At 43.1% G+C, this 22,578-nt stretch overlaps 1 protein-coding gene across 8 annotated transcripts in view; it reads right to left on the reverse strand.

Moving 5' to 3' along the window:
* The window catches only part of PRKDC (protein kinase, DNA-activated, catalytic subunit), a 167,138-nt gene that overhangs the window by 44,642 nt on the left and 99,918 nt on the right, over positions 1-22,578 (reverse strand). For all 8 annotated transcript variants that reach the window (XR_005595057.1, XM_039527362.1, XM_039527361.1 and 5 more), the window contains 10 exons: positions 22,360-22,484; positions 21,814-21,963; positions 21,164-21,337; positions 17,107-17,205; positions 15,014-15,224; positions 14,194-14,383; positions 13,377-13,592; positions 11,891-12,003; positions 7,263-7,394; positions 5,950-6,129 (listed from right to left, as the gene is read on the reverse strand). Coding sequence is in view for 7 of the 8 variants with exons in the window: in XM_039527362.1 (XP_039383296.1) it covers positions 5,950-6,129; positions 7,263-7,394; positions 11,891-12,003; positions 13,377-13,592; positions 14,194-14,383; positions 15,014-15,224; positions 17,107-17,205; positions 21,164-21,337; positions 21,814-21,963; positions 22,360-22,484 (1,590 nt within the window). In the remaining variant the exon portion in view is untranslated. The remainder of the gene's footprint in view (positions 1-5,949; positions 6,130-7,262; positions 7,395-11,890; positions 12,004-13,376; positions 13,593-14,193; positions 14,384-15,013; positions 15,225-17,106; positions 17,206-21,163; positions 21,338-21,813; positions 21,964-22,359; positions 22,485-22,578) is intronic.

Here is a 22,578-nt window from a genome sequence, read left to right on the forward strand (position 1 = left end):
TAAATCAAAGGGGGAGGCAAGCTTGTGTATGAACTTTGGATGTGGTTGCAGGATTACTTTATCTTTAAAGAATATTGTATAACGTGAGTGTGCCATTAGGACGTGATGGCAATGAGGAAGACCACCTTCATGGATAAGGGCAACAAAGAACAAGTTGCAAGGGGTTCAAACGGTTTTCTTGTGAATCTGCGTAGAACAAGGTTGAAGTCCCAAATGAGCGTAGGGTTTCTTAGTGTGGGATAAGTGTTTTCAGTGCCTTTAAGGAAGCATTTAATTGTTGGGTGAGCAAACACAGTGACCCCACCCACCTTGTCATGGAAGGAGGTAGTAGCAGCCAAGCTTTTTCTGATGGAGCTTGTGGATAGTCCCGATTTTTTAAGTCCTAATAAATAGTTGAGGATCCTTGGTATGGGAGACGACTGTGGTACGATCTGTTTTTCTTGGCACCAGGTGAGAATCGTTTCCACTTACGGATATAGATCTTTCTTGTGCTTAGTCTGACTGTTCAGTAAAAAACGGTTACTCACCTTCTCATAACTGTTGTTCTTTGAGATGTGTTGCTAATATAGATTCTAATTAGGTGGGCATGTGGCATGTGCACAGTCGTCGGAAAGTTTTTCCCCTAGCCGCACCCGTTGGGTTGGCAGTGGAGCCCCCTGGAGTGGTGCCTTCATGGTGCTCAATATATGACCCTGACGACCTGGCACCTCCTCAGTTCCTTCTTGCCGGATACTCCAACAGAGGGGAAGGTGGATGAATTTGGAATGGATATGAGCAACACATTTAGAAGAACAACGGTTACAAGAAGAAGAGTACCAGTTTTTTCTTCAAGTGATTGCTCATATCGATTCCAATTAGATGACTCCCAAGCCTTACCTTGGCAGTGGAGTCGAGTTATAGAATCTCAGATTGGAGCACTGCTCTGCCAAAGACTGCATTATCTCTGGCATGCTGGACGATGGCATAATGAGAGGTGAACGTATGCACCGAGGACCAAGTTGCTGCCCTGAAAATTTTTTGGATCGGGACCTGGGCCAGGAATTCTGCCAATGAGGCTTGTGCCCTTGTGAAGTGTGCCGTAAGTGCTGAAGCTGGTGTCTTGGCCAGCTCATAGCACATGCAGATACAGGACATGATCCAGGAAGATGTTCTTTGAGATGAGACCAGTAGTCCTTTCATCCAGTCCGTTACCGCAACAAACAGCTGGTTCGATTTCTTGAACGGCTTGGTGTGTTCGATATAGAAGGCCAACGCTAGCAGAACATCCAAGGAGTGCAGCCTATGCTCACGGCTATTGGTATGCAGTTTTGGATTAAAAAGCATGCAGGAATGTGTCTTTGCTGGTATGGAAATGAAACACCACTTTAGGTAGAAAAGCCGGGTAAGGTCTCAGCTGCACCTTGTCTTTATGGAAAACTGTATACGGTGGGTCCGAGGTAAGGGCCTTCAATTCAGACACACTTCTTGCTGATATAATAGCCACTAGTAAGGCTACATTCCACAACAGGTAGAGGAGGGAGCAATTCGCCAGTGACTCAAATGGGGGCCCCATTCATTTGGAGAGGACCAAATTAAGGTCCCATGCAGGAGCAGGCTGTCTAATCTGGGGATGTAGCCAGTCCATGCTCTTGAAAAACCGGCCAACCACAGGGTTGGCGAAAACGGAGCGTCCCCAGACCCCGGGGTGGAAAGCTGAGATAGCTGCGAGGTGTACCTTTATGGACAACACTGCCAGACCTTGCTGTTTCAGGTGCAGGAGGTACTCCAGAAGAAGAGGTAACATAGCCTGAAATGGGGGCATAGGACACTGGTCACACCAGCAGCACTTCACAAGGGCCACATATCTGGCAGAGAGCTTCCTGCTGCTGAGTAAGACCTCCCTCCCAGCTCTGAGCACAGCAGTTCTATGGGGTTCAGCCATGAAGCTTCCAGGCCATGAGGTGGAGGGACTGGAGGTCTGGGTGGTGAAGACAATTGTGGTCCTCAGTGATCAGGTCGGGGAGGAGCGGCAACATGATTGCCTTGTCCATCGACCGATCCAGAGGCATGGTGTAGCAGTGTTGCTGAGACCACACTGGCACCACCATAAATTATCTCCATTCCCTCCACCTTGTGCACGAGAGAAATCGGGAGGAGTGGGGGGGAAGCGTAAAGCACACGGACTCCCCAGGGTAGTAGGAACGTGTCTGTGATTGAGCCCAGGTTGCTTTTCTGGAAAGAGCAAAACACTGGGCACTTCCTGTTGCTCCAGGTGGCGAACAAGTCGACCTGGGGAAACCCCCACCTCTAGAAGATGGAGTGAATGACATCCAGCCGGATGGACCACTTGTGGTTGAGGAAGGACCTGGCTGAGGTGGTCCACCAGTATGTTTTGGACTCTTGGCAGATATGATGCTTCCAGCTGAATGGAGTGGGCTATACAGAATCCCCAGAGATTGAGAGCCTCCTGACAGAGGGGCAAGGAACGTGTTCCACCCTGTTTGTTGATGTAAAACATTGCAGTGGTGTTGTCCATCATGACTGCCACATACTGGCCTTGCAGTTGAGTCTGAAAGGTCTGGCATGCGATACACACAGCTCTCAGCTCCTTGATACTGATATGGAGAGAGGGTTTGTCCTGTTACGAGAGGCCCTGCGTTTGGAGTTCTCTGAAATGTGCTCCCCAGCCAAGAGCTAATGCATCTGTAACTAGAGACAAGGAGAGTTGAGAGCTGTTGAAGCGGACTCCTTCGCAGACTATTTGAGCATTGAGCCACCCCTGGAGTGACTTTAGCACCTGCTGTGGCACCGTGACCACTAGGTTCAGGCTGTCGCGTCCCGGGCAGTACGTCGAAGAGAGCCATGTCTGCAGAGGCCTGAGCCTCAGCCTGGTATGCCAGACTACATATGTGCAGGCAGCCATGTGACCAAGGAGACTCAGACAACTCCTCGCTGTAGTGGTCAGGTACTTCCTCAGGCCTCAAATGATGCTAGTCATGGCAGGTGGCACCACTGTACCGCTCGGTGCTGAGATCTTCTTTGGCTCCATGGGTGCCGAGTGAGAAGGTTTCACTTTAGTACGTGAACCTCCATTAGAGCTTGCCTGCATAGGGTCTTTAGCTCATCAGGAACTCTCAGTGCCATCGGTCCCTGGGCAGGTCCTTCAGCAGGAAATTGCTTTCTTTTGGTCAACTCTCAATGCAAGTGCTTTTCTGTAGCCTTTCTAGGAGCAGGCTCTGACAGCCGCTGTTGAAGCAGAGCCCCTATCAGAGGCTGCCGCTGGCGACTGATGACCAGAATGCAACCTGGACTTGTGGTCGGAGGCTGGCCTGAGGGATTTCTCCATCATGAGGAGCTTCAGTTGGAGATCCCTGGCTTTTCTTGTCCTGGCTGTCAGTTTTCTGCAATGTGGACACTTTTGAGTAACGTGTGTCTTGCCGAGGCAGTGGACACACTGAGCATGGCCGTCAGAGACCGGTATGGCGAGCGTACAAGTTAGGCAGCATTTAAAACCAGGTGATCCTGGCATGTCTGAGTTGGTCTCTTAGAGAAAAAATAGGGGTAAACCCTGTTTGAGGCTAAGGCTGTACACCTGTCGGAGAAACAGGAGAGGTAGAAGGGAAAAATATTTTTTTTGATGAAATTAAAGAAATTAGAGTAGGGCGAAGGGAAAGGGAAGCTAATACTACCCTATGAATTATCTACTACAATTTTTTTCTGAAGTAGGAGAAGGAGCTGCTGATCCTTCCGACTCGAGCCAAATGTGGTAGAGAAGGAACTGGGGGACGGTTGGCTGCAGACCGCTGTGTAATCGCTTGGAGTGGCACAAGATGGCTACGGCGCCTGCATGGCACAACCGGGCACTGCTGCCACAAATCGCTCATTACAAGCACAGGGCGTCAAGACACCTAAAGTGGAGCACCCACATTCTTGAAGAACAATATCACGTTTCCTATCCAATTTTTGTCAGGAAGGGGTCTTGGGATAGGAGATGAAGCTAAGGCCAGGCTTAGAACCTGTTGGTGTAAAGAAACGTAACTATTTCAAACCAGACATCTAAAAAAAAAATAATTATTCTCATGAATAATTTTAACTTGTTTTCACTTCCAACCCCCCATTTATGCAGCTGCTGGTGAAAATACCAGGTGACTTCTCTGAGCAAAATTCCTGTGCTTTTTATTAAGTTTAAAAGGTGAAAAAGTAACAGCAGAAGCAGAATTTCACCATTTAGTTGCTGTGTGTTTTCATCTTACTTTTATTTTTCCATAATTTTCTGTAATTTCATACCGTGAGCAGCCAAAATACAACAATGATATTGATAGAGGCTAACAGGCAGAGAGCACAGTTCAATGAAAGTAACAATAAAATACTGAGCTTGGGAACCAGCAAAAAAAAATAAAGAGAGCCAAGAGGGAATACATGATGAATAGAAAGCCATAGTCAGATGCTGGCCTGGAAAGCACAGAATAATTCCCAAAGCATTCAAATTTATGTGCAGCTGCAGAGAGGAAAGTAAACAGGAAGTTGTAATTTTTCATATGTGCAAATATTAAGTGCTAGGAAGTGAGGTTATCACAGTTTAGAAAACTGGTTTGACACTAGATACGATTTGCAGAACAGCAGCATTTCACTGTAATAAGTATGACACCTGCTGCCACAGATTAGGTTTTTCAAATTTCTGTGCTAGAAAGTTGAAGCTAAACTAGTTGCCGTTCTAAAGGAATGTTATTGTGTAATGACTTCAGAGTTTTATAAGTTACAAATAGATTGATCAAAATTAACTCAAATGAGAAGAGATGTTAACTATAGCGAGGTTTGTATATGAGAAGTGTTTAATTATTACTGTGATTACTTGGATAACCATAAATTTTACTAGAATCTTTGAAAAATAAGGTAAAACTGGAGTAGACATGCTATTAAAAATTGTGTATTGGTGATATGGAAATACACCAAAGTGGAAGCAGAGAAGAAAGGCTCGAGGATCAGTCTCAATGGGGAAAACTTTCCCTTCAGCAGAAAGCTGTCTGCATCACTAGTGAAAGTACATTGGTAATTATTGTAAGGGAGTAAAGTGAAGACATTGCCAAGCAATGAATAAGAGTTGCTGGGAAAAAAAAACATATGCTATCAGTGTTTGCGAGCCTTACACCTCAAAGTATTTCTTAATGCAGCATTTCCGAAAATGTGAAATGCGTGCCCTTGAGTGAGTATGAAAGATTAGCTGGGATGCCCAGACTTCTCAATTATTCTCTGAACTTTTATTTAAAAACAAGTATCTCTCTGTTGTGGTTGCAGAAAAAAATGTGACCTCAATGTACCAGATGTAGCAATGCATGCCTGAATTTTGCAGATAGCCTGAAACAGTAGCTCTGAGGTGTGAGTTAGCCTATTTACCTCAATAGGTGCTACTTCAAATTGCCAAGTGATAATAGTTTAATATCACTACTATTATTCTCAACTGCTCATCAAATTAGGTAAGGAAGGAAAGGAAGTATAGCATTATGAAGATCTATACCAGCACTTCCCAGTATGTCCCCTATGGTGTACATGTGAGAAACTAGCCAGGCAGGGTGAAGATGATGTTTATATTAAAATGGATAGGTCTTTAGTTAACATGTGGTGGTGCTACAGAGCAACTGGTTTCATCTTCCTGAATGGGGACTTAGCTTTCAACATTTTGGGAAATGCTGCCTTAAGGCATTCTGGCCTAAGTCACGTATTTGGTATCTGTTGTTTAGTACACATGGAACACAAAACTGTAGGAAGGATTTGCTATGTCACATCATTCTCACTTTTACAGAACAGTTATTTTGCCATCTTCATTCACTGTTTGCCTCCATTTACATTCCATCTCCTTCTTTGGCTTAACCCTCTAATAGGATTAAAATGCACTTACTGGAATTAGTTGAGACACCATAATTCATCAGTGTTAGGGTAAACCAAGACGACATGCCACACAGAAAGTTTTACCTGGATGCAGGCTATGAATGGTGGGAAGTAAGACACTGTCGTGCTCAGGACGCGGTTGAAGTTTTGCAGCAGCTCCTGGGTGATGCAGTTTTTCTCAGAAGGATTCTTAAATTTGTTCATTTCTTTCAAAATTCCAGTAAACAAACTGCTGAAGAGCTGCTTGGCCAACGGTGGATCTCTCTGTAAATTATCAATAAGGCCATAGCACAAGTGACTACGGCATTGTAACTGATTTCAGCTCAGAGTGCTAGAAAGGTCTTCACTGCATGCCAAGTATGGTGTATTCCAGACAAAGTGGACCAAATTTGAAGTGTCAAGTCTTTTGAAAGGATTTGAAGGGGCAGTGGAAGGTGACCACTAGTTTTCTTCACCTAATTACAGTCACCATATTAGATATTTTGAGGAAGATCTATCTAATACAGCATCTTTTAAATGTCTCACTCAAAACATTTGTGAAGTGTGACCCTTTACTTTTACTGTATGAAATAAGGAGTTTTCTCTGAAACCTGTTCAGTGAGTGTGCATACAAGTATCTATAGGAGGGACTGAGGGCTCAGAATGTATTCTATTCTTCACATCCCACCCAGCCAGGCCACTTGAAAGGACTAGGAGAGGTAGTAACTCCTTCCAGGTGTCCTTCTCAATCTGCCCTGAAAACCTTGCTGTTTGGGCGCAGACAGCCAACACCCTTCCAAAGACATGAGAGACAGGACACGGGATCAGCAGGCTCAAAGAGAACAGGAAGCCACCAATGTGTGAGGATGGAGCAAAGAGATAGAGATGAACATATCAGCCCAGATTCACACACATTTATTGAAGGGGGGTAGATATTTGCAAGCGTAGCAGAGTCTAAACCCACCCTAATCTTTAGTGGGACTGGAGTTTAGGCAAACTATTCATGAAGCCTGACTTATGTACCCTTATTCCTCACTATGGTACTGCGATGGGGAGGAAGAGGGCTAGGGTGGCCAAAGATGCTGTGAGGGCCTGACCATCAAAAGTGACGAGGAGTCCAGTCCACGACTGCTGCTATTTCCAACTGGGAAACAGAATAAAAGGCCAGCTACCCCCTTTTCTTCATTTTTGGTTCCCCAAATTAAGACACTTTAAAGAGGCCTGGTTTTCAGAAAGTATTGAACACCCACCATCTGAAAACCTGGCTCCTTTAAGGTGTTTAAAGTTGGTTACCCCACAACTAAGGTACCCCAAATCACTAATTATTTCGAAAAAAGCTTGGCTGTCACATACTCAATTTGTCTGGCTCAGAACAGTTTTGGAACACTTAGCTAGTGACTTGTGAACAGAAGACAGACCTGTGCCACACCCTGCAGAGGAGTGATTAAGCTGCTGTATTCAATCTGGATATCAGGAAGGTCTCCTTGTCGGTAACTCCTGTACAGCGTGACCTGAGCATCATGCTTCATCTTCAGCTCAGATTTTATCTCCTGCAACAATTGCCAGCAAAAAAGCAGCCTTGATTACATGTAGAAACAAAAGATCATGTAATACCTACTCAGTGACATCTGTTTCTGGTTTAATGGAGGAGATGTAGTAAATATGATCAAGTTTAAAAATTCCTTCAAAAACTCTCATAAGTGTTAATGGATAAAAACAGTTACAGAAATCATAATAAGGAGTTAAAACCAAACACCAAAATGATCTTGTTCTGTAAAAATAAAACAAAAAACAAAGCCACTTCCTAAAGCTACTTTCACCCTTCCTTAGTACCACTGCATCTTAGGCCTTATATACAGAAGTGGCATTAGTTTACCTTAAGTCAATTTTTTTAACCGATTTACCAAAAACAGTGTAAACCTGTAGATTAATTCTGTTTTAAGAATGGCTTGTTTCACTTTGTCTTAAACTTATTCCTAATTAATTAAGCTAAGCAGAAATAAACCTGCTTTGAAATGAAATAGGACTGTCCAAACAGCCTTTTGCACCAGTTTAACTAATCAGTTTTAAATTACATATTAAACTAAACCGGTGCAACTCTCTCATGTACACAAGCATTTACTTTTCTCTCCAGATTGCTCTGCATTTTTCCTTTTATACAAGTGAAAACACTGTGGCCTTTAATTTCAAAAGGGGGAACTATACAAAAATGAGGGGGTTAGTTAGACAAAAGTTAAAAGGTACAGTGACTAAAGTGAAATCCCTGCAAGTTGCGTGGGCCCTTTTTAAAGACACCATAATAGAGGCCCAACTTCAATGTATACCCCAAATTAAGAAAAACAGTAAAAGAACTAAGAAAGAGCCACCATGGCTTAACAACCATGTAAAAGAAGCAGTGAGAGATAGAAAGACTTCCTTTAAGAAGTGGAAGTCAAATCCCAGTGAGGCAAATAGAAAGGAGCACAAACACTGCCAACTTAAGTGCAAGAGTGTAATAAGAAAAGCCAAAGAGGAGTTTGAAGAACAGCTAGCCAAAAACTCCAAAGGTAATAACAAAATGTTTTTTAAGTACATCAGAAGCAGGAAGCCTGCTAAACAACCAGTGGGGCCCCTTGACGATGAAAATACAAAAGGAGCGCTTAAAGATGATAAAGTCATTGCGGAGAAACTAAATGGATTCTTTGCTTCAGTCTTCACGGCTGAGGATGTTAGGGAGATTCCCAAACCTGAGCTGGCTTTTGTAGGTGACAAATCTGAGGAACTGTCACAGATTGAAGTGTCACTAGAGGAGGTTTTGGAATTAATTGATAAACTCAACATTAACAAGTCACCGGGACCAGAGGGCATTCACCCAAGAGTTCTGAAAGAACTCAAATGTGAAGTTGCGGAACTATTAACCAAGGTTTGTAACCTGTCCTTTAAATCGGCCGTACCCAATGACTGGAAGTTAGCTAATGTAATGCCAATATTTAAAAAGTGCTCTAGGGGTGATCCTGGCAATTACAGACCGGTAAGTCTAACGTCGGTACCGGGCAAATTAGTTGAAACAATAGTAAAGAATAAAATTGTCAGACACATAGAAAAACAAACTCTTGAGCAATAGTCAACATGGTTTCTGTAAAGGAAATCGTGTCTTACTAATCTATTAGAGTTCTTTGAAGGGTCAACAAACATGTGGACAAGGGGGATCCGGTGGACATAGTGTACTTAGATTTCCAGAAAGCCTTTGACAAGGTCCCTCACCAAAGGCTCTTACGTAAATTAAGCTGTCATGGGATAAAAGGAAAGGTCCTTTCATGGATTGAGAACTGGTTAAAGGACAGGGAACAAAGGGTAGGAATTAATGGTAAATTCTCAGAATGGAGAGGGGTAACTAGTGGTGTTCCCCAAGGGTCAGTCCTAGGACCAATCCTATTCAATTTATTCATAAATGATCTGGAGAAAGGGGTAAACAGTGAGGTGGCAAAGTTTGCAGATGACACTAAACTACTCAAGATAGTTAAGACCAAAGCAGATTGTGAAGAACTTCAAAAAGATCTCACAAAACTAAGTGATTGGGCAACAAAATGACAAATGAAATTTAATGTGGATAAATGTAAAGTAATGCACATTGGAAAAAAATAACCCCAACTATACATACAACATGATGGGGGCTAATTTAGCTACAACGAGTCAGGAAAAAGATCTTGGGGTTATCGTGGATAGTTCTCTGAAGATGTCCACGCAGTGTGCAGAGGCGGTCAAAAAAGCAAACAGGATGTTAGGAATCATTAAAAAGGGGATAGAGAATAAGACTGAGAATATATTATTGCCCTTATATAAATCCATGGTACGCCCACATCTCGAATACTATGTACAGATGTGGTCTCCTCACCTCAAAAAAGATATTCTAGCACTAGAAAAGGTTCAGAAAAGAGCAACTAAAATGATTAGGGGTTTAGAGAGGGTCCCATATGAGGAAAGATTAAAGAGGCTAGGACTCTTCAGTTTGGAAAAGAGGAGACTAAGGGGGGACATGATAGAGGTATATAAAATCATGAGTGATGTTGAGAAAGTGGATAAGGAAAAGTTATTTACTTATTCCCATAATACAAGAACTAGGGGTCACCAAATGAAATTAACAGGCAGCAGGTTTAAAACAAATAAAAGGAAGTTCTTCTTCACACAATGCACAGTCAACTTGTGGAACTCCTTACCTGAGGAGGTTGTGAAGGCTAGGACTATAACAATGTTTAAAAGGGGACTGGATAAATTCATGGTGGCTAAGTCCATAAATGGCTATTAGCCAGGATGGGTAAGAATGGTGTCCCTAGCCTCTGTTCGTCAGAGGATGGAGATGGATGGCAGGAGAGAGATCACTTGATCATTGCCTGTTAGGTTCACTCCCTCAGGGGCACCTGGCATTGGCCACTGTCGGTAGACAGATACTGGGCTAGATGGACCTTTGGTTTGACCCGGTATGGCCTTTCTTATGTTCTTATGAAAATACTGATGGGCTTTGGGCAAAGGGGCAGGAGGGAGGATTAACAGTAAAAAGGTCTTGGGGTTTGCTTCCTCCCTATCCTCTGCAAAAAAAATTACATATATATTGCTACTGCTGTTTGGACCACCTGGAATTGCATTTCTGCATCTTGGAAGAGTGTGCACACTAGCGTGGGGAGGGGACTGCAATTTCTTTTCTTCTGTGCAAATCCTTCCTCTTCCTGTTCTTTTGGGCTTCCCATTACTCACCTCCACAGCTCTATCCCTCATCTTCCTCTTAAGTGGATCACTCTCTCAAAAGATTAGAAGAGATGTGTCATGGGGGAAACTAGAGCTTTGGTGAAGCTCTCAGAGCACTAGAAAATTTTTTGGCTGCTATCTATTCACTCCTGCTGCCCCATCAGACATGACAAAATTGATGCAAGGCTTTGTCCAGCTGCATCAGTTTCCAGGCAACAGTGCTTGCAATTTTTAGTAACATACCCTCATTAAACCTAGTAGTCTCCTAAAAAATGTGAGAAAGGTGAGTTTTACACATCTAACATGAATGGGTTAAATAAACAGCTACTACAAATGATTTTAGAAAATTTTGTCAAGACCTGACACATCATAATCTGCAATCTATAAACCCTGAAGGAAATCCAGTATCACACTTTACACAGGCTAAAATATTATCATTCATATCACCATAGTGCCTAGGAGCCCATCATGGATCAGGACCCCTTTGTGCTAGGTGCTGTACAAACACATACTAGCTATGTGACATTTCAGATTATTCCATCAGCCATTTCATATTCTGTATATGAGGGTGAACTCTATCAGAGTTGCATTATAGAACAGGGCTCACTGGACGTGTTATCAGGCTTGCATGTACCTGCAGATCTTGAGCAGAGTACAGAAACTGGCCAGTTTTCCAATGTACTTATCTAAAAATTGTCAATTTAAATCCATATTTAGGCATCGAAAAAAGGGGCGGGGTTATTTTCAGAGGTGATTAGTACCTTCAACTCTCACTGAAGATATTGGAACTTGCGGGTGGTCATTACCCTGATTATCAGGACACATTAAAGTAACACACTTAAATAAGACATTTACATTGGAAAACTATGCCCTATGCATACAAGAAACATTCAAGTAATATTAGAGTTTCACAGTATACCACAACCGCTGAGGACTTTAAAGTTAAGAATAGCCCTTCCATTTTTAACATGCAGCATCGCTCCCAGGAGTTGTGATACAAGTGGTGCACAAAATCACATAGTCCAAAACCCCCACACAATATGGGAGAATGGAGTAAATACCACCAGTGCTTTCCCTACTGGAGAAGTTTAAGTCACACTCAGCTTTACACGCACAAATAATGTATTATACAACTTGCAATACATAATCACAGATACTATCTCTGTAACAGAACCTATCTAGGTTCTTCCAATGGCACCCAACACCATAATTTTCTAATGACATGATGCTACTATAGGTAAAATATCAGACTTCTCAAAAACAGCTAACACATCCTATCAGTCCTTAAAGATTTTAACCACTAATTATTAAGAAGCAAACAAACCTTTTCTCGTTTCTGCTCAGCAACACCTTTCCTTGCATAAATCAAGCTGAGTTTCTCTTGGTCCTTTAAGAAACGCCTGCGCAACCTTAGAATTTCTGCCCGTTCGTCTATACCTAATAAATGATGAGTAAGCACCAACAATTTACACTCTCATTTTGGAGTATCAAGCCTTATAGCTATCCCCTTTAAAGACAACCTTAACTTATTCCAATTTTCATCAGCATTTCCTCATATACATTCTATGTCTGACCTGTAAGTATGTAAAAATTTGTGAGTGAATTGTACTATTGTCACTACTGTCTATGTGATAAATAGATCATAAGCTCCTCAGTCCAAGTATTGTATTTTATCCAAGTTCTGAAAAGCATTCAGCATGTTTACAGCTTCTGTAAACAACAGAGTTGGACAGATCAAGCGATTTGGTAATAGATTAGACAGCTTTCCATCTCAAGCCTCACTGGTTCAAATCCAACGCAGGACAGTAATGGACAAGAGTCCTTCCAATGGCTGTTCAGTGGGGCCCTGTATGAAATAAGTCTGATCTCAGTCCAACTCTTGGTAAACAGGTGCCCATAAACAACTTACATCATCACAACAGACACCCTGGCTAGCAGTCTCAACAGGAAGACTGTGGACTGATTGGCCTGGAAACTGGACTACTACTTTTTACTTTGAGTATATTCCTTTCAGAACAGGGCTGAAGTACCTTGACCTGGCAGCGTGAGGTACATTGTCCAAATTGAAGGGGTCAGACTCCAGAGCTGTCTGCCTCACACTTTATTTTTAACTATACAAAAAACCTCTAAGCAGTTCCAGAACGATTCTAGTGTTTTTCAGACGTGGAGTGGATAAATGAAAGCTCATTTTCAGAGATTGATTTAGAAGAACAGTGGTTAATTCTGCTGCCAAATTGGAATCCACTTGAAAAAATGTCTGAGGCACTACTCAAATTATTTGAAAAAGAAATAACTGTTTTAATGTTTACTACTTGTTAGGTTTATTTATGGAGACAATCAGACAAATCTAAAGATACGAGGAAATATAGATTTCCCTGACATTTGCTTTCTGGTCATCTTGGAGAGAACAAGGAACATAAATAAGGAATGCTAGTGTTAGACAATGGAGGTTTTGTTACCCACCCTATCATTTTAGCCAACAACATTCCATTTTGTAGACACCTAAATAATTCCACTACTCAACCACCACTTATATTAAGAACAGACACATTTGATATATTTATCTGGGGACAATGAATGAAAGACATTAAGTAGGGTACAGTAGCCCACTCAAACTGAAGGACTCACATCTGACATGCTCCTTACATCAAATATGACAGGAAGCAGAATTTCCAGATTGTCCCTTCATTACAACATCCCAAAGAAGATGTCCTTCCACCCACATCACTAGCACAGAGTCAGGTCTTCTTTAACAATATATATATATATATATATATTACGTTGGCATTGCATCAATAAGGTATTGATACCTTTAGCTTTGCTGTCCACCTCATCTCCTGGCAAACCCAACCTTTTCTTCCCAAAATTGGGTCCCAATGGTTTTAAGGTTGCCCTCTGTGATTTCTCACTCCGCTTGCTAACAAACAGCATGGATGAGGACAATGATTCAGAGGATGAAGGGACCATATACTCTGCCAATGTGTCAATGCTGCTTCCTGTTAGCCAGTTAAAAGAGCTTCTCCCATCTGTAAAAAGCAGAAAAATGAAATATCAGTATATGACTTCATTGAAGTCAAAACATGCACAACATTTCCTTCCAAAAAGAGCACAGTTCCCATATTTATAGTCCAATTATGGGGGGAAAATCAGCATTCACATCTTGGTCCCCATCAGTACCCAGCCTGGGTAAGCTAATGATCCAACCAGTGGACCAAATTCACAGATGAATCCTGGTCATGTGCCACTTGAGGCACGTTGCTCATAAGCAAAGAAGAGTCCAATTATTATCTAATGAATGCTGCATTTTTGCACCTAAGTAGATCAATAGGAAGTAAAATGTTCAGCTGGGAGGCCAATCTTTTTAAATGGACATGAGGCTTAACAAAATAAGACCAATCAAAGGAAACTAAGTGTGCAAGGCTTATTAGTTTGGAATTGGAACAAATTAGTAACATACTTCAATTTACAGCTGGTCAGAGTGTTTATTGTATAAAAATGATACACTAAGTATTACATTTACTTATACCTTTGCTTTAAAAAAAAAAAGCATACACAAGAAGAATAAGGAAAGAAGAATTGTTCCTTTGGGGGACAGAAGAGCTTCAGAACATGCTGATCTGTACTTACTGACATTCTGTGTAGGTGTAAATTCATACTGCTGTTGGGTAGCCCTCACTTGACCACCTAGTGATCCCTGAGTTGAAAGGGATCCTTCTTGTGACCGATTCCTCTTGGCACTCTGGGTAGCTTGAGTCTCCACAAACATAGGTGTGAGAACAGTACTTCGATAACGCCAGTTAGAATCAATAGTGAAGTCCTAGGCATGCAAAACGGTCTTAATAAGATCACAGGGAATTGAAACTTTTTTCCACCATTGAGATAAAATGGCTAGTATGTAATATATCACTTTAAATTCAGTACTGACTGGTCTCCTTAACATATAGAACCATGTGACAACTGTTCATATTTCAGTAACATTGCATGATCCTGGTTCAAATACGAAGCAGTCATTTAGTATCAATTCTGCTATGATAACACTTGAACCCCAAACTTTATTCTTTATTTATTCAGTTATCTTTCCAAGCTATAGGTGCCCTTTTTATTTATTTAATTAGCACACAACACATAGTCTAACAAAAGGATCTCTGACATTAGCATATATCATATATAATTACCACTTCAGTTATAAGTAAGTTCTTACCTTCGATTTTTTTAAATAAAAGTTCACGTTAAAAATGTGAAGTTATCCACCCAAAATAAATATCAAACACCTAAGAATCTGAATAACTCATGACTGCCTCAGCTGTTACTGACGTAGCACGCAGCACATATTCAACAGTCTCCTTCATTACTTCAGCTCTATTTAACTCTTGCTAAGGTGATTGCTACATTGATAACTGGACACTGCTGCATAGTTCTATAGCATTACACAAATATTATAATTCACCTGAAATCTGCATTCAGAAAGTGGATGCTCAAACATTTTTCTGGAATAATCTGGGCTCTTGCTGGTCATTTCAAGCAGAAAATTCGTCGCTAAACTCAAAAATTGGGTTTCTATCTTGGTAGAGTATAAGGAATTTAATAAAGCCAACATACGATCGAGAGTATTTGTAGGCAACCTAGTTTCATCACTCCAAAAATTTCTAACAATCAATCTGTAAAGAGAGGAAAAACATACCTGAACACCTACAAATGGGACACTATAGCCTTACACAATGCTTGACTCAAAAACTTCCATTTTTTTTAAATTAGTGAATAGCAAAAATATATAAAAAGGATTAGGATTAGGACTATATCACTCCACTAATTTCTTTACCCCAACAATTCCACACTGGTTTATGTTAATCATCTCATTTCCCACTCTCTACCCCCAATCTGTATTTCATCTAAATGGTATTAAAAACTTTAGTAAGGTCACAAGGATTTTTATACTTCATAAATTTGAATTTTACTTATGATTATGAAATCATTTCCATGCAAATAGAAGAGAGATTGTGGGCACAGATATATAAACACACCTTTTTTCCTACCGTGCTTCATTATAAAAGTTAATAATGAAACTATCTTCCAAAAATGGACCTAATTTCTTACATCTGTTTATAAAGCAAAAGTTTAGGTGTAGGCACAGGGACTGTGTTATATTAATAGAGGATTAAGTCTAATATAAACTGAAGAGATTTATTGATTTAGGGCTCCCAACTGACTTTGTAGGTTTGAACCAGATCCTTAACATTTTTTCAAATTCTCACTATTTCAGCTAAATGTGCAAGAGAATAAGATACACACACTTCTTAAAATGTTAATCTTTTGTTAATTTTATACAGTAGAACCCTGTTTATCCAACCCTCCCTTAACTAGCTCTCTACATTTACCTAACAACTAGGACTTCAGGGACAGAAGCCGGTGATCTCTCCTGGGGCCACTAGATGGCACTGCAGCATCGTATTTTCCCATTGTCCAGTTTTATCCAGAGTTTTGATTATCTGATCTGGCCCCAATCCCAATTAAACCGGATAAACAGGGTTCTACTGTACTTTAAAAAGTTTATAATATTGTCTTTACTTGCCAAATTGATCATTGTTAGTGATACTGCATCAGCAGGTAAGACCAGCAGCAGCCGAAGCTGGGACTGCTGCACTGGGGTTGGGATAAAATGTAACCCAGGCAGACTCATCTCTCCCGCAGCATGCCCCGGTCTCAGAAATGCATAGTGGAGACCCTACCCAGTCTGGGGGCACTAAAACCCAGATGGTGCTTCCCTGCCTTTCCACCATATGTTTTTGGGAGAGAACTGCAGAGAGAAGCCAGCCAGAGGCTCCACCTGGCAGGAGCAGAAGCAGCCAAAGCAAAGACTTCTGGACATTCCAGTCAGAACTGCAGAATGTTCTCAAACTTTTTCTGCCCTGTACTGATTTGCTCTAGACCTCTCCCTGCCCCTACATCCTCACAGCCTCTTCACCTCAGCTTCACTCCATACCTGCCCATCATACTCTCACCTCCCTTTCCTTTTCTTTCCATTTAGCATATTCCCTCCTAGCTAAACCCACACTCCCCAAAAATAATTGTGGAACTAACATGACTTTTGCCACCATCACATGTGTTCTATCCCTTCCCCCACCTTGTGTCTCCCTCTTGTCTATTTAGACTGTAAGCACTTCAGGGCAGGGACCATCTCCTACTTTGTGTTTGCACAGTTTGCACAACGGGGCCCTATGCTTGATTGTCCCTTAGGTGCTACCATAATAAGTATGATTAATAGTAGTAATACTATTGCCCTAGCCTCTTTCTGAAATGTGACTGGAAACTTTGAAATAGGGAAAGCTAGGTCTTCCAATTAAGAAGGAAAAACAAGATAACCATCACCAGAAACAAACATGAAATTTTTGAGCGACATGTCACTATTACATTTACTACTTAACATATCTTAATAGCCTAAAACCCCCTAAAAAAAAATCTGTCGTACAAAACAAAATAAAACCGTATTCAAGACTTTAGCATCTCAGCTGACCCATCACAACACTCGGTGTGTTGACTCACTGTAGTCCGGAGTTTTCATCCATCAGTCCCTGAAGCAGCATTTCTTTTGCTAGTTTGAACACTTCCTGAGATTCCGCCTCTGCTTGGCTTTCTGGATCTCTGATATAAAATGAAAAAGAAAGTCTTATTGATTTCCCTCTCATGCAACTTGCAACAAAAGGAACAAACAGGGAAAATAAACCTGATGGCAGTGCACTTGGCTCATACATGCTATGTTTTCTATGCCCGAAAATAATGATGGTTTGCTGTTTGTTTTAAAGACAGATAACTAAAGCTTGTTAGCTACCGCATGCAAGACCCTCGCAGGGACAAAGCTCTATAGCAATGGTCCCCAAACTGTGAGGCGCACCCCGCAGAGGGGCACAGAGGAACTCCAGGAAGGTGCAGTGGGCCTGGGCCAACCCCCTGGGGGTTGGAGGAGGCAGCACCACCCAGGAATGCCTGGTTGAAAAGGGACCCTGGCGGCTCCCATCAGCATTGTTGACTGGACTGTAAAAACTCCAGTCAGCAGCGCATCAGGGCTAAGGTAGGCACCATACTTACCCTGGCTAGGCATGGCCGGTACATCCCTGCGGCTCCTAGGCACAGGGGCGGCCAGGGGGCTCTGCACCTTTCCCCCGCTCCAAGCACTGGCTCCGCACCTCCCATTGACTGGGAACCGCAGCCAGTGGGAGCTGCAGGGGCGGTGCCTGCGGGCAGGGACAGTGCGCAGAGTCCCCTGGCCCCATCCACTTAGGAGCTGTGGGGACATGCCGGCCACTTCTGGGGAGCCATCCCAGGTAAGCGCTGCCCGGCCAGAGCCCGCACCCTGAACCTCTTTCCGCACCGCACCCCAACTGCCTGCCCCAGCCCTGAGCCCCCTCCCGCACCCAAACTCCCTCCAAGAGCCAGCACCCTCTCCTACACGCCGAACCCCTCTGCCCCAGCCCTGAGCCCCCTCCCCAGCCGCAGAGCCCGCACCATCCCCTGCACCTCAACCTCCTAACCCGGCTCGGTGAAAATGAGCAAGGGTGGAGGAGAGCGAGCAACAGAGGTGGGGGGGGAATGAAGTGAGCAGGGGTGTGGCCTCAGAAGGAACATGGCAGGGGCATGGCAAGGGTGTTTGGTTTTCTGCAGTCAGAAAGTTGGCAACCCTAGAGATATCGGTGGCTCCCTGTCCTGCCCCAAGCGTAGCTTCTCCGTGCCCCCCTCCCCGCCCTCCCCACTCAATCCCTGGAGCACAGCAGACAGACCCTCTCTCCATACATAAGAGAAGATCCAAAGCAGAGGAGAAAGAGGGTGGGTAGTGAAACACAGATAGGAACCACTCATCTCCACGAACTCCAGTTACAAGTCAGTAACTTCCTCTTCTTCTTCTTTGAGCGAAGGTCCCTATGTTATGGCTGCAAAGCATGAACATTCTAAGGATGATGCCTATCTAAATACCAAGCCCTGAGGTGTAATGGATACATATCGGGGTGCTTGATCTTGCTGTTCCACTGAGTGAACAGCAATGGAAGAAAGGGCTCGCAACCTTCCACAGCAACAGAAGAAAGGATGGCTTGGGAACTTCTGGGCTCTCAAGATGTCCAGGTAGCTTGTGCTTTGTGGCTGTTCATGTGGCCTCCCCAGCCGAACAAGAATGCAGCTGTAATAATGGTCCTGTCTGGTGAGGAAGGGAGAAAAGAGATGCCATACGTACCAGACGAGGATTTATCCACAATAGCAGGGAAGACCCTATTTTGGTGGGAATCTCACCATGAGGTTCCTGGAATGGCAGTTTGGAGAATATACCAACTGCAGCCATGTTTGAAGGCAATGAAAGTGGAGTCTTGCAAATGATGATATTATGCATGGTCTGGATCCTACCCTTGGGCAAGTACACTCTTGCAATGATAGAATTCAAGGTGGCCCCGATGAAGTCCAGAGACGTGTGCAAGTGAGAACAGATTTTTTCGGCATTTATGCTGACTCCCAGTGAGGAGAGGGGCGCAGCATGATAGAAATTGATGCATAGGACTCCTGGAGGGACTTGGCAACAAGGAGCCAGTTGTCGATGTAAGGGAAGGCAATGAGACCACAACGTCTGATGTGAGCTGTCTCTCTTGTTCAGTGCTGTCTTTTGGACAGTGTCAGTGGATCTCGGGGTTTGGGAGGTGCCAAGGATGATGGTACCAACTGATCGTGGTCTGCTACTGATGTAGCTCTATGCTTACGAGCTTTCTTGTCATGTCTCTGGGACTTAGGACATATTAAGTCCTTACGGGCCAAACCGATGAGTTTGCTCAGAGTTGAATCCGACCTCCTTGAAGTGGATTTAGAGAAAGACTTAGGGCCCTACCAAATTCATGGCCCTGAAAAACGCATCATGGACCATGAAATCCGGTCTCCCCTCTCCCCCTTCCTCACACCTCACACCGGTGAAATCTAGTCTTTTGTGTTCTTTTCCCCTACACTATACAGATTTCACGGGGAGACCAGCATTTCTCAAATTGGGGGGGGGAGGTCATCACAAGGTTATTTTAGGGGGGTTGCAGTATTGTCACCCTTACTTCTGCACTGCCTTCAGATCTGGGCAGCTGGAGAGTGGCAGCTGTTAGCCAGGCACCAGCTCTAAGGGCAGCGCCCACCAGCAGCAGCACAGAAGTAAGGGTGGCAATACCATACCATGCTACCCTTACTTCTGCGCTGCTGCCTTCAGAGCTGGACAGCCAGAGTGTGGTGGCTGCTGACTGAGGGCCCAGCTCTGCAGGCAGCAGTGCAGAATTAAGGGTAATACCATACCCTTATACCATACTAACTTCTGCACGGCTGCTGGCAGCGGCTCTGGCTTCAGAACTGGGCTCTCAGCCGGCAGCCACCACACTCTGGCTGTCCAGCTCTGAAGACAGCACCGCTGCCAGCAGCAGCGCAGAAGTAAGGTTAGAAGTACCGCAATTCCCCCCCCGTCCCCGCACACACAATAACGTTGCAACCCCCACCCTACAACTCCTTTATGGGTCAGGACCCCTACAATTATAACACTGAAATTTCAGATTTAAATAGCTAAAATCATGAAATTTATAATTTTAAAAATCCTATGACTCTGAAATTGACCAAAATGGACTGTGAATTTGGTAGGGGCCTACTTATGACAGTGCTTCCTCTATTCTTGACAAGATCCCACTGGGGCATCTGTGGGGCTAGACGCTCCTACACCAGAGTTGGACTTTGCACCAGCAGATACAGCGCTTCCTGAATCAGGCCAATGTCCGGGGATGGTTCCCTGGCCTGAGTCCAACTGAGGCCTTATGGCCTCTTCATGAAGTGTTTCTGGAGATGAAGTTCCCAGCCTTCTTAGGTAAGGCTGAGGAATGATCAGCAAATACTGCAACTCACCACGATGCAGGCTTCCCCAAGGCATACAGGCAGTGCAGGGTAGTGCGGGTAGTCATCGCTGATCAAAAAGGATTGCGGGCAGCAAGTGCAGAGTATGAAGCTTGGAAACCTGGGTATAGTCGAGTACTCGAACAGGGAACGGTTCCTCCAAAGAGACTAAATCTAAACACTAAGAAATCTATAAAACACTAAACTGTACAAGCTGTTAAAACCATTTACAACGCTAAATCTAAATCTTATCTTGTAGGACGAAACCAAAACTACAGACACTGGAGGTTCCATCACAGACCAGGCAGAAGTGAGAAGGAACTAGAGAGATGGTCAGTCTGCCCTGTCCTTTATTCCCTCCATCAGAGGCCGAAGCTGAGCCGGGTGCATGCACAGACCAATGGATGCTATTTTCAAATTCTCTGGCTCCAGGTGCATGGGTAAACCCACAGTGGAATACAACAGGGACCATCACTAGAAGCAGTACACAATTATCATCCCCATTTAACAGACAGGGAAATGAAGATAGAAAGATTTAAGTGAGTTTTCCAAGCCTGTATCAGGAAGGAAATCAAGAATACAAAGTTTCTGCTTCCCATGCTGTGGTAACACCATCCCCTCACTTTTTACATAGGGAAAGTAACTATTCAGATCACTTTTATATAATTTCTCTTATCCAGTTGGAAGACACTATTTGCAACTGAATCCATACCTGTAGTTATCATAAATCCACATCAGGATGTCATACATGCGCTCCCGACATACTGGAGAAGGGTGAGAGATGAACCCTGTTACTCCAGGAAGAAATTCTCTTAGTTCTAGGGGTTTCAGCTTAGGCAACATTTTGTATACAATATCCAAACACACCCTCTGCCTTTCATCATCTCTAAAGGAGATAAAAAGCAACTGCATTGGTTTCATTATTCTATTTACAGTTACACATACAGCTGAACATTAAAGTAATATTTAGCAATTTAAATTGCATAAAAATGTTTTTAGTTACTATTTCTGTGTTTAACTGGAAAAAAAAAATCAGTCTAACCAAACTGATTACATATTAAGGGTGAAATCCTGGCCCACTGAATTTAATGGGAGTTTTGCCATTGATCTCAGTAGGGCCAGGATTTCACCATATGGATAATGAAAAAAGCTACAATAAGCATAGTTTTCAACTTAAATAGGAGAAGTAAAAAAAACCTGTCAGATTTTCTAATCTACATTTGCTCAAAGAAAAAAACTGGAACTGTAAATGCATGTGGAATGTAAAACTTGCATCATTATTAGAAAAAGACAATGATGCAAAATTCAGACTATGAGCCCAGGTTGCTATGATGATCATACACTGGTCGTGTGCCCACTTACCTGTGACTCATGACTTGGATGAAATCTTTACTCCTTAATTGTAAGTAGAGATCAGTTATCTCCTCTGCACGGTACATCACCACCTCCAGACAGTATGTTTTCAGAACACCATGAAGTTTTGGTATCAAGAAGAATACTGCATTCATAAACCTTTACATGACACGGAGTCCATAAAGCAAAAAATAAGAAGTTGTATTCTATTACAGTGGTGCCCCAACTTTTCCTGTTGTGTCCCCCATTACTTGTAATGGAATCTGTCCACACACCTCTCCATTACTGCTTGGCTCAGCAGAGGAGCTTGGGCTGAAGGTGGAGCTGGGGGCTGAACTAGGTATGGGGGAGGAAAGAGAATGAGGGCAGAGCTGCAGCTATAGCTGGGAGCAGAGCTGGGCTGGGCGGTAGTCCCTCCCTGCCCCCCTGGAGTCTGGCCCAGGCCCTGACCTGAATGTTCCTCCACCCCCTCTCGGGGCACTCCCCACAGTTTGGGACCACTGTTCTATTAGATAATGATTTTTCTATATACAGGGTATCATATGATCTCACTACCTGTCAGCAAGAGGAGGAAAGTTCTTTGCCACTTTATTTAAGCACACAATAAACTTGTCCTCTTTGGTGCTTTGATGCTGTTTTATCTGTTTTATGACACAGTCATAAACCGGACCCTCAAATATCTGAAAGATCAGAAACATTTTATCATTAAACAAATGCCAACACCAGAACTCAGGAACATTCAAATTATGTAACAGTACTATTACATTGGGGATA

The sequence above is a fragment of the Mauremys reevesii genome, linkage group 2, assembly GCF_016161935.1.
Source record: "Mauremys reevesii isolate NIE-2019 linkage group 2, ASM1616193v1, whole genome shotgun sequence".
Classification (NCBI taxonomy): domain Eukaryota; kingdom Metazoa; phylum Chordata; order Testudines; family Geoemydidae; genus Mauremys; species Mauremys reevesii.